This window comes from Zootoca vivipara, chromosome 11, assembly GCF_965207765.1.
Source record: "Zootoca vivipara chromosome 11, rZooViv2.hap1.1, whole genome shotgun sequence".
Taxonomy (NCBI): Eukaryota; Metazoa; Chordata; class Lepidosauria; order Squamata; family Lacertidae; genus Zootoca; species Zootoca vivipara.
Genome location: NC_142594.1, coordinates 44671153 through 44690582, shown reverse-complemented (window position 1 = coordinate 44690582; position 19430 = coordinate 44671153). Strand labels below are relative to the sequence as shown.

General features: G+C 44.6%; 1 protein-coding gene across 1 annotated transcript in view; it reads right to left on the bottom strand.

Annotated features, from left to right (window-relative positions):
* Positions 1-10439, bottom strand: part of LOC118091943 (inactive double-stranded RNA-specific editase B2) — a 75852-nt gene extending 65413 nt beyond the window's left edge. The window contains exon 1 of the mRNA XM_088654244.1: positions 10302-10439. Coding sequence (XP_088510370.1) covers positions 10302-10439 — 138 coding nt within the window. The remainder of the gene's footprint in view (positions 1-10301) is intronic.
* Between the last annotated feature and the right edge of the window lie 8991 nt (positions 10440-19430).

The following is a 19430-nucleotide window of genomic DNA, read 5'->3' as shown; positions in this document are numbered from 1 at the left end:
TGGACTACAATTCCCACAATCCCTGACCACTGGTCCTCTTAGCTAGGGATCATGGGAGTTGTAGGCCAAAACATCTGGAGGGCCAAAGTTTGGGGATGCCTGCTCTACAGCCTCAGCAGGTGTGCTGGCAGAACTAAGAGTTTGTTCCTTTCAATCCAGTCTTTGGATCATTTGTGAACTTGCAAATGCTACACATCCTGCTCTGTACACGAAGCCTCTCTTTTGCTCAGCCTAAGTTCCACCGAGAGAAGAACCTGGCCCAGGACCTGCCTGAAATTTGTTGGCGGAATGGGCTAAGCAAGAAAAGGAGCCCCCTCCTCTAAATGAAACCCTGTAAGTAAACATTTCATGCTGCGAGAACACCTCTGCCTTCTGCTCAGACAGAAAGGAGCAAAATCAGAACACGCTTCCACCCGAGTGCTTTGTCTCGAAAGATTTGTTCACATCCTGCCTGCCATATGGTTCTGGAGAAGCTATAATAATAAGTGCTCATTAATTATTAAGCTTTGCTGTAAATAAATACAGAAAAAGCTGTCTCGGTGTAACAGTACATGGATCAAGCTGTCCCAGCACAGATGTAAGTCATGCGTATGTGCTCTGCTGTTGACATCTTTCCTCGCTTCCTGCTCCGAGTCTTCCTTTTAAAGTGAATGTTATCATTGTGTCTCTCAGCACCCAGAGACACCCTCTTTCCTAGCGCGCGCGCACACACACACACACAGCCTTTCAAAACATGTGGCCACAAGCCTGAGACTGTAACTGAATTTGACCAGATGCTGCGGCCCATCCTAGCCATCTAACGCGTCTCATTCACACATTACATTACTTTATTTATTTATTTACAGTATTATTGATGATGGTGGTGGAAAGGTGGGATACGCATTAAACGAATATGCAATTGATAACGGTGGGAGTGAGGTTTAGAGACAGTGGCCTGATTTGGGCCTAATGCTAAACCAGGCATAGGCCAACTTGGCCCTCCATATGTTTTTGGGACCACAACTCCCATGATCCCTAGCTAACAGGACCAGTGGTCAGGGATGATGGGAACTGTAGTCCCAAAAACATCTGGAGGGCCGAGTTTGCCTACGCCTGTGCTAAACCGTCATTATGTAAAGGAGAGGATTGGAAACACACACTTCTTATTTTTAAGTAAGTATACGTAGCTTATTGTTATGCTTGAAGAGGAAGCCCTGTGGTCTGTATTAGATGATGGCTTATTGAAACAAGCCAGGAACAAACTGTGGTGTCAGATGTTCTAACCACAGTTCCTCATGTCTGGATGTAAACTATGGATAGTTAAAAACTGGAAGTTTAGAGGAGTGGGAAGGCTCCAAAACTTGAGCAGGCTTTTTCATGCAATGCTATCCTATGATGTGGTGTTACATTCAAATCAGGCCAGCGGCTGACCTAAGGTAATGCAGGCACAGTTAAGGCAAGATTTCAAGCAGGGCCTCACCCTCTTAGACACTAGGAAACATCTGATCAAGACTGTACAACCACCAGGCCAGGTGCAGATCATCGTAAGCTAAATAAACCACCATGCACCATGTACAATAAGCAAGTGTGTTAGAGAAAGGACATTCTAGAGCAAATATCTCTGGATGGCTTAAGCATGTGAGCTGACTGTGGCAACCAAAGAAAGTTCCTGATCTGATAGTAAATTTCCCAACACCATAATGAGGCAGTCAAATTAAAAACCCATTCCTTGAGGGAAACTGTAGTTGCCATTTCTAATTGTCTGGAGATGGGAATGATTCAGTTCAACAAAAATCAGTATGAATAGCTGATTTTTATCATCTTCAGTTAAAGCACAGTATTGAAAAGAAGAATGTTTCAATAACTTTTATTATTATTATTATTATTATTATTATAAAAAGGATCAAACCATAATGTTAATCTCTCCCAGCCTTACAATCTGGTCCATCTTTGTTTCTGTGGTGCCCTTCATGTCAACATCCCTGGGCGTTTCACACTCATTAGGAGTTAATTAGCTCTGAGGCGCGTAGGCCTCCTAGAAGAACCGCTCCTAAAATGTTAAGAGGGAACAAACGTATATTTAACATTGGCTTTAGAAATCTCACTAGCCACAGTTTCCTTTGCCTCATTTGGCAGAAAATCCTAAAGCAAGCAAGCAAGCACAAGAGACCCAAGTTGAGGCAAAACAGCAAATTGGCTCGAGGTAGAGAGAAACAATAAAAGGACTTGGCTTTTGCTGAACTCAAAAGACTGACTAGGGACTTTGAAGAACACTAAATCCATTACATGAGAAGTTAGCAGAAATGAGTCGAGTGGTTATTAAAGAGAAAGAAAAACACCATGACGCAGAAAATGTAGCAGTCTTGCGATGCTTTGCACATGCTTCCACTGACCCCGCACCCAGTGCGCTCCCACCACTGGTTTGGATTGGAAAGTGGTAGACACACAGCGTTTGTCACAATCTGCATCTATCCTGCTGTTTCTTAGGAAATAATTTTGATGCATTTCCCCCAAAACCAGCTTTGACTGAAATTGGGGAAAAGAATGACCTTGGGCTCATCCTTTTATCCTGTGCCTAGAATGTACAGGTCTGATAGATTCCCCCCTTGCCCCATTCCTTTTCCCAGGGAAAACCCACTATTTAGCTTTAAATCGGAACAAAACAGCAATTTGCTGAAAACCTGACTTACGGTTTTCCCAGGGAGGGGATAATCCCCTTGTGTTTTAAGTTTGAATTGTGAGCCCCATAGAACGCTAACCGCTATTAACAACATAACTTAGGCCACAGAAGGTTGTGTAGCAAGAGATGTTGTTGCTCAAGTTGTCCATGCTCGTTTCAGAAAGGTTTTGGGGCTCTGAGCCTTTGATTCCATTCTTATGGAAGTATGTTAGCCTGTGAAAGAAGGAAAGAAGGAACATAGAAACATGGAGAAGGTTTCATGCAACCACTCCTGCATGTTCTGAGGTCCTTCAATCCTTCCCTAGAACTGCTGTCATGCTTGCTCATAGCTAGCTTATGAGGAAAACCAATAGTGATAGAAGAGTTTCCCCGCTTCCTAGACCAAGTTGTCTGAGGGTACCTGACAGCTAGACCTGCCCTGAGACTTCACAGATCCTTCAAGCTTTGTCGTATCGTGATGCTGTGTTTGATCAGGGAATTAATGTGTGGGAAGCAAGCCAATTCAGTCAAAAGAATGCCTGAACACCTACTAACAAAAAAATGGGGGTTAAAGTGCCATGTTGGCTTCCCCTGATCTAGTTCACAGTTTATTAACTCAGCAACTCGACAAAGGTAATTCAAAGCTTTGCCTAGAGATGCCAGAGTTTGAACCTGGAACCTCGGCATGCTCTGCCACAGGGCTTGGGCCCTTTCTTTTGAGTTTGTTGGATCCAACGGGGCTCTTCTGACATTCTTGTCCTTGATGGACATATGAAAACACCCCCAATTATTCATGCAGGAAACAAATGGTCAAGTTGCCAACTCTCAATGCTAGGACACCAGCAAGAAAGAACTTTTTATTCATTTCTCAGCACTTTCCCCCCTCAAATGGTATAAATAAATGAAATGGATTCAGGCTTGCAATGGCAGTCTGCAGGGGGATATTGACATTCAACAGGAATGGTAAGGATATTAAAATCAATAGATTGTAAAGGAAGAAAGTCTTTAGTAAACATTTTTCTACTGAAACCCTGTCTTTGGGCTTATTGGGCTCAAATATTAGAAAGGTTAGATTTGCATATGGGTGGGATGAAATCTTTCGCTAAACAGGCACCATCAAGAGCACCATTGGTTATCGCCACCCCAGCACTTCATTTTTCAGTAAATTGTTGACATTTGGAGGCAAATGTTGAGCATAGTAAAATTATATGAATATCTTCCGTTGGTAATAAGGGATTTACGCCTACATGCCCAAAATAAAACAAAAACCTCCCTCTTTGCAGGAACCAAGAAAGAAAAATCTGTGGGGTATTCTTTTTTAAATACCTCAGAAGTTCAATACAGACCATGAGTTAATCATGCTACAAGATTTCCTGGATCTCTGGGCCATTAAATATAACTCTCACTGCTTAGTGTGATCCTCATGCAGACTCTTGCCAATGGGAAAACAGGAACCCTGTGCTGAATTATTTCTCTCTCCCTCTTGATGTATAGCCTGTGTGATATTCTTCACCCACAGAGTATTCTGGGTCCCCTCTTAGGCCCACTGCCCCAACTCATCATAGGTCAGAGTTGAGGGTGGTCTTTCTCTTCCTTCTCCCTCCTACCAATACAAAATAACCATACCCTGGAGCTCTCTTCCAGCTTTGCTCTGTCCTCTTCCACCTCTCTTTCTCTGTGGTTTACAAAGCAGAAACAACCCCCTCCTCTGCCTTTGTTCTTCCAACCCCAGTTGCATACACACCGCCCATTTTGGTTCTGGCCCATCTACCTTCTGGCATGTGGCCCCTTCCAGTTTGCCCATGAAGGAATGTGGGCCTCAGGCTAAAATAATTTCTGCACAACTGTGGTAAACAGTCATATTATTTACCCTCATGTTGTTTACTGGAGAATTAAGCACACAAATAACATGCAAAACACATCAAGCATTCTCCTCCCACTGATGTAAAGTGGGACATTAAGTCCACCTAATGTTCACCTCAGGAAAAGAATTTTTTTGGGGGGCTTATCTTGGTTCTCCCAGTGAGCACATAGCTGAGTGTTATGTAAGCCCCAAAACTGGAAGCACAAGTGAGTCAGACTTCCTCAGTCGACATTTCCATGGTTACCTATAAAGAGGAGAGGGTCATAGATGTCCCTCATGGAGGGACACACAAGTTGGCTGCCTATCAGGTGTCAACACGTCTTCTTACAGTGGAGATGTATGTCTTTCCTCTTCAGACTTCACCCCAGAAGATGATGCACACAACTCATCTGCTCTTGTTATTTTGATGCTTTTTGTACCCAGGCTGTGAATCCACCCTCAGAGCAGGAGCCATTAAAGGTCTCTTTATCTGCCTTCCAAACTGTTGCTATTTTTGCCTCCGAGATCTTTAGAAGGAGGAAAAGCTATTTAAGGCAGTCTGTGCATCATTCAGAACGTGTTCATGTTACTTGAATAGAAATCTATAGTACCAGCATGCGTTAAAATGCACTGCGCTGAATGTTTTTAAGTGCTACCAGGTAGTAGTGCTGTTTTACTTAATTTTGAAAAATCCCAACAAGATCTAAACACGATTGTTCAATGCCTCCCTTTAAATGGAATACACTGGATGTTTGTTGTTGTTTAGTCGTTTAGTCGTTTAGTCGTGTCCGACTCTTCGTGACCCCATGGACCATAGCACGCCAGGCACTCCTGTCTTCCACTGCCTCCCGCAGTTTGGTCAAACTCATGTTCGTAGCTTCGAGAACACTGTCCAACCATCTTGTCCTCTGTCGTCCCCTTCTCCTAGTGCCCTCAATCTTTCCCAACATCAGGGTCTTTTCCAAGGATTCTTCTCTTCTCATGAGGTGGCCAAAGTATTGGAGCCTCAGCTTCACGATCTGTCCTTCCAGGGAGCACTCAGGGCTGATTTCCTTAAGAATGGATAGGTTTGATCTTCTAGCAGTCCATGGGACTCTCAAGAGTCTCCTCCAGCACCATAATTCAAAGGCATCAATTCTTCGACGATCAGCCTTCTTTATGGTCCAGCTCTCACTTCCATACATCACTACTGGGAAAACCATAGCTTTAACTATACGGACCTTTGTCGGCAAAGTGATGTCTCTGCTTTTTAAGATGCTGTCTAGGTTTGTCATTGCTTTTCTCCCAAGAAGCAGGCGTCTTTTAATTTCGTGACTGCTGTCACCATCTGCAGTGATCAAGGAGCCCAAGAAAGTAAAATCTCTCACTGCCTCCATTTCTTCCCCTTCTATTTGCCAGGAGGTGATGGGACCAGTGGCCATGATCTTGGTTTTTTTTGATGTTGAGCTTCAGACCATATTTTGCGCTCTCCTCTTTCACCCTCATTAAAAGGTTCTTTAATTCCTCCTCACTTTCTGCCATCAAGGTTGTGTCATCTGCATATCTGAGGTTGTTGATATTTCTTCCGGCAATCTTAATTCCGGCTTGGGATTCATCTAGTCCAGCCTTTCGCATGATGAATTCTGCATATAAGTTAAATAAGCAGGGAGACAATATACAACCTTGTCGTACTCCTTTCCCAATTTTGAACCAATCAGTTGTTCCATATCCAGTTCTAACTGTAGCTTCTTGTCCCACATAGAGATTTCTCAGGAGACAGATGAGGTGATCAGGCACTCCCATTTCTTTAAGAACTTGCCATAGTTTGCTGTGGTCGACACAGTCAAAGGCTTTTGCATAGTCAATGAAGCAGAAGTAGACGTTTTTCTGGAACTCTCTAACTTTCTCCATAATCCAGCGCATGTTTGCTATTTGGTCTCTGGTTCCCCTGCCCTTTCGAAATCCAGCTTGCACTTCTGGGAGTTCTCGGTCCACATACTGCCTAAGCCTGCCTTGTAGAATTTTAAGCATAACCTTGCTAGCGTGTGAAATGAGCGCAATTGTGCGGTAGTTAGAGCATTCTTTGGAATTGGGATGTAGACTGATCTTTTCCAATCCTCTGGCCATTGCTGAGTTTTCCAAACTTGCTGGCATATTGGGTGTAGCACCTTAACAGCATCATCTTTTAAAATTTTAAATAGTTCAGCTGGAATATCATCACTTCCACTGGCCTTGTTATTAGCAATGCTTTCTAAGGCCCATTTGACTTCACTCTCCAAGATGTCTGGCTCAAGGTCAGCAACCACACTACCTGGGGTGTATGAGACCTCCATATCTTTCTGGTATAATTCCTCTGTGTATTCTTGCCACCTCTTCTTGATGTCTTCTGCTTCTGTTAGGTCCTTACCACTTTTGTCCTTGATTATGGTAATCTTTGTACGAAATGTTCCTTTCATATCTCCAATTTTCTTGAACAGATCTCTGGTTTTCCCCATTCTATTGTTTTCCTCTATTTCTTTGCATTGCTCATTTAAGAAGACCCTCTTGTCTCTCCTTGCTGTTTTTTGGAAATCTGCATTCAGTTTCCTGTATCTTTCCCTATCTCCCTTGCATTTTGCTTGCCTCCTCTCCTCCGCTATTTGTAAGGCCTCGTTGGATAGCCATTTTGCTTTCTTGCATTTCCTTTTCCTTGGGATGGTTTTCGTTGCTGCCTCCTGTATAATGTTACGAGCCTCCATCCATAGTTCTTCAGGCACTCTGTCCACCAAATCTAAATCCTTAAACCTGTTCCTCACTTCCACTGTGTATTCATAAGGGATTTGATTCAGATTGTATCTTACTGGCCCAGTGGTTTTTCCTACTTTCTTCAGTTTAAGCTGGAATTTTGCTATAAGAAGCTGATGATCTGAGTTACAGTCAGCTCCAGGTCTTGTTTTTGCTGACTGTATAGAGCTTCTCCATCTTTGGCTGCAGAGAATATAATCAATCTGATTTCGATGCTGCCCATTTGGTGATATCCATGTGTAGAGTCGTCTCTTGTGTTGTTGGAAGAGAGTGTTTGTGATGACCAGCTTGTTCTCTTGACAGAACTCTATTAGCCTTTGCCCTGCTTCATTTTGAACTCCAAGGCCAAACTTGCCAGTTGTTCCTTTTATCTCTTGATTCCCTACTTTAGCATTCCAATCCCCTGTAATGAGAAGAACATCCTTCTTTGGTGTCATTTCTAGAAGTTGTTGTAGGTCTTCATAGAATTGGTCAATTTCACTTTCTTCAGCACCGGTAGTTGGTGCATAAACTTGGATTACTGTGATGTTAAAAGGTCTGCCTTGGATTCGTATCGAGATCATTCTGTCATTTTTGAGATTGCATCCCATTACAGCTTTTGCCACTCTTTTGTTGACTATGAGGGCCACTCCATTTCTGCTACAGGATTCTTGCCCACAGTAGTAGATATGATAGTCACCCGAACTGAATTCGCCCATTCCCTTCCATTTTAGTTCACTGATGCCCAGGATGTCGATATTTATTCTTGTCATCTCATTTTTGACCACATCCAGCTTACCTCCACTCATGGTTCTTACATTCCAGGTTCCTATGCAATATTTTTCTTTACAGCATCGGACTTTCCTTTCGCTTCCAGGCATATCCGCAACTGAGCGTCCTTTCGGCTTTGGCCCAGCCGATTCATCAGCTCTGAATCTACTTGTACTTGTCCTCCGCTCTTCCTCAGTAGCATGTTGGACGCCTTCCGACCTGAGGGGCTCATCTTCCAGCGTCATAACTTTTATATGCCTGTTGTCTTTGTCCATGGAGTTTTCTTGGCAGGGATACTGGAGTGGCTTGCCAGTTCCTTCTCCAGGTGGATCACGTTTAGTCAAAACTCTCCACTATGACCTGTCCATCTTGGGTGGCCCTGCATGGCATAGCTCATAGCTTCTCTGAGTTATTCAAGCCCCTTCGCCACGACAAGGCATTGATCCATGAAGGGGACACTGGATGTTACTAGTTGCTAAAAATCCTCACGAGGATTACAGGTGTTGGAGAATTCCAACGGAAACAGAATTTGGAGCTGAAATTGCCAAGATTCGCCTATTTGCAGCGTGTGCAAACAGAATGGAAATCAATCCAAGAAATACAATTCTCACCATTTGCATTGTGTTTACTTTGCATTGAAATGAAATGAATGAGGGTAGAACACCATAACGACAACGCAAGATACGTAATTTAGCCACAGTGGGCAGTGAGATGAATAATGTAGCTTTGGAGTTCAGAAGGAATTACTGGATGGTAGACATGTGCCCAGGTGGCGCTGTGGGCTAAACCACTGAGCCTAGGGCTTGCTGATCAGAAGGTCGGCGGTTCGAATCCCTGTGACGGGGTGAGCTCCCGTTGCTTGGTCCCAGCTCCTGCCAACCTAGCAGTTCGAAAGCACATCAAAATGCAAGTAGATAATTAGGAACCGCTATAGCGGGAAGGTAAACGGCGTTTCCATGTGCTGCTCTGGTTTGCCAGAAGCGGCTTTGTCATGCTGGCCACATGACCCGGAAGCTATACGCCGGCCTCCTCGGCCAAGAATGCGAGATGAGCGCGCAACCCCAGAGTCGGTCACGACTGGACCTAATGGTCAGGGGTCCCTTTACCTTTACCTAGACATGTGCTGTACTTCAATAGGAAAACAAACAAACACATTGCTAGCTTTTTTGCTTTTATAGGCTAAAGAGTGCACACAGCAATGGCAGAATACTTCAGGAAAGAGTAACTAGAACAATTTCAAATGTGCCCATTTTAAGTCCTGGACTTTAAAGAATAAATCACCAAAGGAGGGCAGAGACTGTGCATATCTTGGTTTGGTTCACTAAGGTTGCAGTCATGTGCGGAACCTGTTGCCCTCTAGATTTTTTTTCTTTCTGCTAGACTACAGCTCCCACCAGCATTGACCATTGGCCATGTTGGCTGGGGCTGATGGGAGCTGGAGCCCAACAACATCTGGAGGGCCACAGGGCCCACAACCCTGCTATGCCTACTTACCTACGAGTTAAGAAAGGTATAGTAGGTCATTCTAGGCAGACATGCATAGGATTGCCTAGAAAGTTACGGAATTCTCTTTATAGAGATGCTCAGTTGGCCCCCCCTCTCTCAAGCTCCCTAAGACCCTTTTAGTCCACTTTTACAGCTTCTAGTGTGGACTGAAGTTCTCGCTCCCATTCTTCTTTGCTGTGTTGTCTCGGTGGCCCTATTAAGGCTGGACTTTGAAGCCAACATCTGGGGCCCTGCAGCTCGTCCTACTCAAACAGTGCCAGCAAGTGAGTAGCAGATGACGTACCCTCCAATATTCCTCAGGTGAAAACAGGGACATTTCTCACTCCTCCCAATTGACCCTCCTTGAACTCCCCCTGCAGACCATTTCCACCACCAACACACCAACGGACCCAGCACACATGCCCTCCACTGTCCTGAGAAAACCCCTTAATCCCGATTTTATTTTATTGTATTGTATTCTTTAGTAGATTTACAAGAAGAAAAACATGCACCTGACAGTAAGAGCTGTTTGGCAGTGGAATTTGCTACCAAGGAGTGTGGTGGAGTCTCCTTCTTTGGAGGTCTTTAAGCAGAGGCTTGGCAGGCATATGTCAAGAATGCTTTGATGGTGTTTCCTGCTTGGCAGGGGGTTGGACTGGATGGCCCTTGTGGTCTCTTCCAACTCTATGATTCTATGATTCTAAATACATCTTGGAAAGGGACAAGATTAGATGCAGGTGCACAAAGTATTTTTTTCTTAAACCAAGACTCCGCTCCACTTTCCCTTTCTTCCTGTCCAGGGCAGCTCCGTCTGTCCCTCACTGGCTGCAGCCTCTCTGCCTCTTCGCCTGCTCTCCAGCAGCTGCTACGAGGGGCCCCAGAGAGGAGGCCGGCAGCGGCAGCCAAGGAGAGGCAACGGGCAGCCACCTTGCTCCCAAGAGGCTCCCTTGCAGCCACCATTGCCGCTTGGGACAAGCGCTTTTAATACAATAGAGAAAGGAAAGTCAGCAGAAAGGAGATGATGATGATGATGATGAAGAAAACACACTCCAAACGCCCCAGCTTTTCTAAAGACTCGCACTTTGTTTTCTTTATTTTGTGCCTGGGTTTAATTAGAAACTTTAGCTTCACATTAATGCGTTCATGTGAGGATGTTAACAGACGAGCCCTTCCATTTGAGGTTGATTCATTGCTGTTTGTACGGTCTTCTTGCTTTAAAAAAGATGCAAACAAACAAGCCCCATTTCAATGAATCGAGAGAAAACAAGCATTTCAATAGCAGTTGTTCCCTCAAGGAATCGTGGATCGCTGGGATAGGTTGCTGATTTTTTCCTCTTTCCTCTTTTCTTTTTGCCAATTCTGACTCCAGTTTTGCACGTGGTTGCTTAGGTAATGAAGAATCTAAATGCCAATTTTGCAGAATCACGCCCCGAAGATGATCCTGGACCTGCCAGCAAGTGCCTGCCTCTCCCCTCCTCACTCCCAAAAGCAACTGAATGGCTTCCTTTGCTCCTTCATTTTACTGATCCCTAACCCAAAATCTTGTCCCTACAGGGAAAAAAAAAACAAGGCTGGCTGTGAGTACTGAATAATTCAAAACAAAACAACGGAGGCTTTTTTCTTTTCTTTTCAATTTGCGGTGTTACGGCTGCGTTAGGACAGGCCTCAGGTGCCAAGCTGTTGTACTACTACAGAAATTAAATTAGCACGACTGGGTTTTCTTTAACTAGATAAAAGCTCTATAAAGCCACCGGCACCTGGGAATGGCTAACTCTTGGAAAAGCCTTTTATGCGCTATAAAAATATATATAAAATTAGATTTTCAATTCATATTACAAGCCCGATCTCGGTAATAAAAATCAATGCTTCGTCTGGTCTGAGAAACATCTCAGTTTCTTTATTTCTCTATCTCACCACATGCATCCAAATGAATGGCTTCCTCACAGTGAATCACTACAGTAGTAGCACCTTCCCGTCACAATGCCAGTGACTGGCTGAGGTCCAAAGTCACTTGTACAGTGGTACCTCTACTTACGAATTTAATGCGTTCCGAACGCACATTTGTAAGTCGAAAAAAATTGTAAGTCGAATCCCATAGGAATGCATTGGGAGAAAAAATTCGTAAGTAGAAGCAACCCTATCTAAAAATTCGTAAGTAGAAAAAATCCTATCTAAACCGCATCCAAGATGGCGGGCGGAGCTTCATTCGTAAGTCGAAACATTTGTAAGTAGAGTTATTTGTAAGTAGAGGTACCACTGTATACCTTTCCTAAGCAAAACTGGACCCAGAATTTTCCCACAAACACCAGTATAAACACAAAACACTTGTGGGCTTAGGGTTATCACTACTAAGGTGTTTCGGCTATTTCACAACACTGTATCGTCTGTGTCATGCGTTGGGGGGAACTGCAGTGCAAGGTGTTCAAAATACTTCAAAACTATTGTTCCCATTCTACAGGTGGGAGGGTAGAGGCTTCAAGAGTGTGGCTCATCCACAACCAACCAGTTATTCAATAGAGTGGCTAACCAGTGTGTTCTGAACATATGCTTTGCTGAATTTGGCTACAGACATGGTTATAATCTCCTTCCGCAATTCTATATGTATGAAAATGTAGAAATATTTATTTACCCAGTGCTTTTTAAAAAAGAAAGAAAGAAGAAGCCTCCCTTGTTCTCTTATAATGGCACTCACCTGAGAGGTGCCAGAACTGAGTTCTGGCTTTTTAAAAAGCCCTGTTTTTGCCTGATTTTAATAATTTATTATGTTTCCAGAATAAAGGTGTACATGACATTGAAACGTGATTCTTTGGTTTCTTGAAAACCTTGTTAGCCTCCACAACATATTTTATTTCTTCCAGGTATTACTAACAAAAATCAAAACTTCTTTCCTCAGCTATAAGGACTATAAAGTGTGGGAGCCAGTGTAGTGTTGTGGTTAAGAGCAGTAGACTCGTAATCTGGGGAACTGGGTTCGCGTCTCCACTCCTCCACATGCAGCTGCTGGGTGACCTTGGGCTAGTCACACTTCTTTGAAGTCTCTCAGCCCCACTCACCTCACAGAGTGTTTGTTGTGGGGGAGGAAGGGAAAGGAGAATGTTAGCCGCTTTGAGACTCCTTCGGGTAGTGATAAAGCGGGATATCAAATCCAAACTACTACTCTTCTTCTTCTTCTTCTTCTTCTTCTTCTTCTTCTTCTTCTTCTTCTTCTTCTTCTTCTTCTTCTTCTTCTTCTTCTTCTTCTTCTTCTCCTTCTTCTTTCATAATAATGGAAACCAATATTCCCAGGAAGCTGTAAATTCCTCATTTGGGCTACTTGTATTCTGTGGTTGTATGTGGGTTGTATTCTGTGGTTGTATTCTGTTTTTCTATGCATGACCCTTGCTATAATGCTTAGTGAGAATTCAGAATGTTCAAGTGTGCCAATATACGTAGTATTTTTTTATTTTCTATACTGTTTTTTCTTTTCTTTTAATAACAAAAACCCTCTGTCTCTTCAGGGAAAAAGCAAGCGGTGTTTTAACATCTGGCTCTTTTCATATATCACTTGGGTCTTCAGAATGTGTTTTTAAGGCAATTTTGGGATCATAGCTCACTTGCCAAGATGAATGTAACCCAAAGGGCACTCAAATGAATTACATCCACTAACTTGCAGTATCCCATTTGGCCCAAAGTGCTCCACGGTGAGGAATTACTTCTGTCACACTGACGTGCTCTTCATTTTCTTCATACTACAAAACCACAACCCCAGTCCCACTTTTTTTTGTTGCTTAAAAAGCACACATTTGTTTCAGCTCCATAACATTCAGAGGGTCCATCTGCACTAAATACCGAAAGCTGTATTATGCCACTTTAAACAGGCCTACCCCAAAGAATTATGGGAAGTGTAGTTTTTTAAGGGGGCAGAATTACAGTCCCCAGAGTTTCCCCTCTCCAATATAAATGGCACTAAATCAGCCTCAGCTCCAAATAATCTTCTGTTTATTAGCATTTTCTGATTATTATCTTTCGCGAAGCAACTTTTTTGCTTTCCAGGTGAGCTTTCTAACCCATGTCCCAAGAGGGTTCTAGGACTGAAGACAAACCCTCAACACAAATTGAAGCCCGGCAAGCTTCTGATAAAAGCCCAGACTTCTTTACTTTTGTTTATACTCCACTACCTTTGACAAACCGTCCTCTGGAGATTTATATCTCCTTTCTTACTGTCTTTCAACTGTTTGTCAATATATTAAGCATTGCAACTGAAGAAAAAAACAAAACAAAACAAAACCCACCAAAACGCCCCCCCCCCCTGACATCAACCTTGGAAGATGTACTGCGTGGAGATTTCTCTCTTCACTTCCCCCTCCCCACCCATCGCTCCCAATGTGATAAAATCTTGCCTAAAACCATGTCCAACCTTTTCGACAGCATAGTCCAGATGGCTTTGCAGCCTGTACAACAGACTTCTACTCGCTGATGCCTCTCTAAAAGTGTCAGCAGGGTGTTGTCTTCCAAGGGCTTGGAAATGCACAACAAAAGGCAACTGGGGGTGGATGTGGGGGGGAGAGAGAGAGAGAAGAGAAAGACAAGAGACAGAGCAAGGAAAAAAGAACCCAAAGCAAACTTCGTTCTTTGCAGACAGTCAACCGCAGGAATGTACAGACCACGGATCTGAAGGAGAGTTCAGAGGTGATAATGGGTGACAGCTCAATGCAAGGAAGCCAACAAACATGTCATCTGAACAGGGTCCCCCCCCCCCCCCCGGGGATGGGGGAAGCCATCACTGAAAGATATGGCAGGGATGGGTTACTCACCTGCTAACCTTTTTACTGATTTTCCCCAGAATACCCCTTTAAAGGTACTCTGCCCTCTTGGGCTTATGTGTACTCTATGCTGTAAGAAATCATCCACATCCTACACAAAGGTAACCCAATGAGAGATGATGACCTTTGAAAGCCATTGATGGCCTGGGGACCAAGGGGACCTTGGAGAGGCCTCTCTCTTTATTAGGGTGGTCAGGTGCAAAAGAGGACAGGGCTCCAGCATCTTTGAGCATATTTATGAGTTGTGTAGAAGAGGTGTGTAGAAGAGGACGCAGGTGGCGCTGTGGGTTAAACCACAGAGCCTAGAGCTTGCCGATCAGAAGGTCGGCGGTTTGAATCCCCGCGATGGGGTGAGCTCCCGTTGCTCGGTCCCAGCTCCTGCCAACCTAGCAGTTCGAAAGCACGTCAAAGTGCAAGTAGATAAATAGGTACCACTACAGCAGGAAGGTAAACAGTGTTTCTGTGCGCTGCTCTGGTTCACCAGAAGCAGCTTTGTCATGCTGGCCACATGACCTGGAAGCTGTACGCCGGCTCCCTCGGCCAATAATGCGAGATGAGCGCCGCAACCCCAGAGTCGGTCACGATTGGACCTAATGGTCAGGGGTCCATTACCTTTAGAAGAGGTCATGCGCTAGGGTGGGGGAGAAATTTGATTGAGTTTGCCTGTAAAGGTGATTTGTAGACCAAAACATCTGGAGGGCCGCAGTTTGGGGAAGCCTGCTCTAGACAGCCGGAAAAGAGGAGGTATTTGGTATTGTGATTTCAGCTGTTCCGGCTGCATTTGATATACCTTTTAGTCCCCACCATTTTCCAGGGTGAAAAAGCCATAGTCAGGTGTTGTGAACCTAGACTGGCAGAGTGTAGTGTGTGTGTGTGTGTGTAGGTGGTGTTTGCCTGTGGGCTTGCCATCTGAGACCCTTCTCTATATCCCCCTTCCCCGAGAAGTTTGGAGGGAAACAACACAAGAATGGGTCTTTTCTGTGGTGGCTCCCCATCTGTGGAATGCTCTCCCCAGAGAGGCTTGCCAGGTGCTGGGCGAAAACACTGATAGAACACACAGTTTGTCCACAGAAGGTTCAAACCCCCCACATTTCACTTGAAATAATAGGGAGCAGACGATGTTTGCCTGGGACCCTAGAGAGCTGCTGCCAGCCAGAGTAGACAATTCTGAGTTACAAATAGTCTGACCTGCTGTTGAGGCTTCTTCTTATCTTGCTGTATACATGGCTCTTGTGAGATACATCTGGCAACAACAGCGGCAGCAAAACGCCGCGTGCATTCCATTAGGCGTAATGAAATGTATAAATAAAAACACATATAACAACTATCTAGCACTTTCAGCATAATTAAGTGAATAAATAAAATTCATATTAAGGGCCTGGCACACTCAATTGCTGTTAGGCTGCAGTGTTGGCAACAAGTCTAGAGAAATTTTCAATGGAAGTATGGTGGCGGGGCGGGGGGCTGAGAAGGCTGATGAAGCCCCCAAGAAAAGCCCCCTTTGAACTCTTCATGTCTTGCTGCTATTGACCAGCTCACTACTGTCTGGTAAGATTGTGACAGGCCACGTCTTAGACTCTGTCAGGCAATTAATCAGAAGGCTACGTTTTGCAGGTGTTTTGTGTTTCCTTTAAACGTGCCAGGTGTGTGTGCCTGTGTGTCAGAGTGCACCATCAAGATTACCTCAGGAACAAGTGGGGACCATCTTTCTCTGGGAATGGGGCAGAGGGAGAGAAACCTGGTCAGATCTGTTCCTCCCTCCCTCCGTCCTGCTGCTCTATCTGAGGTCTCCTCCTCCTTCCCTGGTGGCACCAGGGAGCTTCTCAAGGGACATCTTGCCCCAAGGAGAGAAGATGTCTGATTTTTTTTAAATGTCCCTTCTCCCTATGGCTTGTTTTTGCTGTTTCATTTCTATATTTTTCTTATCGTTTGACTTTTATTTATTTATACATACCCCGCCCATCTGGCTGGGTTTTCCCCATCACTCTGGGCGGCTTCCAACAAACATTAAAATACATCAAATATCACAGATTAAAAACTTCCCTAAACAGGGCTGCCTTTAGGTATTTTCTAAATGTCAGGTAGTTGTTTATCTCTCTGACCTCTGGTGGGAGGGTGTTCCACAGGGCGGGTGCCACTACCGAGAAGGCCCTCTGCCTGGTTCCCTGTAGCTTTGCTTCTCGCGGAGAGGGAACCGCCAGAAGGCCCTCAGCGCTGGATCTCAGTGTCCGGGCAGAACGATGGGGGTGGAGACGCTCCTTCAGGTATACAGGACCGAGGCCGTTTAGGGCTTTAAAGGTCAGCACCAACACTTAAGCACCTCACCCACCTCCCAAAGTCTCTCCTTTGACTTCTATAGTTTTTGAGTGCGCTGCATTTTATCTCTGCTAATAGTTTAGATTTTCAAGTTTTTAATCGCCTTTGATGCATTCGCAAGCTGCTTCCCAGTTTTTATTGGTTTGACATTTTTGTTGTCGCTGTCAGCTGCTCTGAGGGTTGTTTCTGTGAGAAAGGTGGCATATGCATTTAAATGTAAACAAACAAACAAAATGTGTTTTTGCCAAATTGTTTGGCCGGTTATCTGAGCAAGGAAAGCTGTTATTGTAGTAGCAAAGCAGATCTAATCTGAATTTTTCTTCTTGGGGGAACTGCTAGTTATCAGAATGCATTTCCCATGTGCCTCTGTGTTGACTAATTACCTTCTAACGGGCTTCTGAATTATCCTCTTAGTGCTTTTTAGTGCTAGTCAACAACTTTAAATTCTCATTGCATTTTTGGAGGTCCACAGTGATTTTAATACAGTTTGGTGTTTTAAAAAACTCCACCACACTCCTTTATCTTACTCTTCAATAAAGTGCACATTAAGGAAATATCAACATACTTTTTCACCGCATTACCTTTCCTCCCCCCCCCCCTCCGTGTGTGTATCATGGAAACTGAATCTCAAAGCAGTGCTTTCCATTCATGTTTCACCTCCTAAGACTTGTCATGTTCTTTCTCTCCCATGGCCCATCTCTGGATGAGCTTACAGTTTGAACAGATGAGGCATTTCCCTCAGCTTCTAGCTCTAGAGAGGATGCTGACTGCTGAGGGAGCAGACACCACTAGTCATGTATTGTGAAGGCTCCCTTACACCGAGTTTGAACATCCATATAGCTCAGTATTGTCTGCACTGACTGGCAGAGACTATCCAGGGTGTTAAACTGGGGACAATCCAAGCTGCACCTGGAGAAGCCGGGGATCGAACCTGTGACCTTCGTCACACAAAGCAGATGTGCTGCCACTGAGCTATGGCCTGTCCCCCTGAACAGGAGGGTTGTCAAGACCTTGGTGGGTTGCCATTCATGGCTGATGAGATGTATTTGGCTCAGTGAGCTACAAGTCCTGTAGATCTGATCTACATTGCTGCTGCCTCTTTCCCGCATCTCATCAGGACCAGTTTCAGGTTCGACTACGCCCCGCCACATAACAGGAGCAAACATGGTTCCTGCAGTCCCTGGACCTGATGAAGTGGCTTTGCACTACAAGCTGCAAGGGAAAGAAACTGCTACAGTCCCTAGGGCCACAATACGTTCAAATGCGGAATTGACATCTGGTGGGAATTTCTGAAAGGCATTGGTCCTGGATGTTAGGCAAGTCATTAAATGTTGTGGGTTTTCCTTTAAAAAAAGCTCAACTTTTGTGGTGTCCTGGCTTTTACTTTTTGAAATATGGCAATATAACAACAACAACAACAACAACAACAACAACAACAACAACTTATTATTTATACCCCACCCATCTGGCTGGGTTTCCCCAGCCACTCTGGGCGGCTTCCAACAGAAAAATAAAACACAATAATCTATTAAACATTAAAAGCCTCCCTGAACAGGGCTGCCTTCAGATGCCTTCTAAAAGTCTGGTAGTTTTTTTCCTCTTTGACATCTGTTGGGAGGGTGTTCCACAGGGCAGGCGCCACCACCGAGAAGGCCCTCTGCCTAGTTCCCTGCAACTTGGCATCTCGCAATGAGGGAACCGCCAGAAGGCCCTTGGTGCTGGACCTCAGTGTCCAGGCAGAATGATGGAGGTGCAACCCTAACAGGCGCCATCTAATCTGCTTTGATGATTAATTCCCAAAGCCAGATATAGAAATCAGGGACTAAATCACACATGCCTTTGCATCACTGAGTTCCACGTCATTTGATGAAGTGTGCAGGCAAAGGGTGGGTTCTGGAAGCCAGCTGCCTATATGTGGGCGTAGGAAACTGCCCGACACCCCTGGCCCATTTAGGTCTCCAGGATTTAACCCATCGCTCTCTGGAGATGCCGGCAATTGAATCAGAGACCGTTTGCATGAAAATCAGGCACTCCGAGTGCTGCACTATGACCCTTATGGCTATTGGCAAGCATCCCTCTCTCTATCTCTCACCCACTTTCTCTCAGTTTTAGTGCCTTGCTTCCTGTAGAAGGATAGCAACAATACTGGCTTATGGATCAGTGCCTGCCAGAGCATATCTGGAAGAGGCGGCAAGAAAGATAAGAGGGAACAGATAAGAAGCAAAGGAGATGACCCCTAGCTGCAGAGCTTGTGGCAAGAGCCAAGCCCCAGGGTAGTTGCTGTAAGGATTATTAAGGTATCTCAAGGGCTTCGCTTCCTGGAAAAAAAAGAAAACGCAGAGAGCACCAACTGCTTCAGTTGTTTGTTTGAGGTAAGGTCATATGAAAGCGCCGTCTGTGGTGTTGGATCTGCAATGGTTGCTTCTGTCTTGCAACTTATCTCTTGACAACCACTGCATTCCCTATGGGAGATATTACTGGAGAGATTTCTGCTCCCTTGTGAAATTTGTAATCAGAGGCCTGCATGTTCCACTTCAAATCCTGTATGCGGAATGCTGATCATTTCAGGATTTCATTCTCTTACTTGAAACAGATTTTCTGGGGTCTAGAGTGCAGGATTGCTGCATGCTGCCATATGGCTATTAGTATATATCTATGTATATTTCTCCTGAATGTAGGGCTCTGTGGTGCACCGTTTTTCCCCAGCTGCATGCAAATAATCTCCAGCCTCGCCTGTCATTGCCACTCAGGATCGGCAGAGAAGGTGTGTCTGGGGGGATCAGAAGGAATTAAAATAATTAATTAGTTGTAGGGATGAGCAAAATGAGTTGCA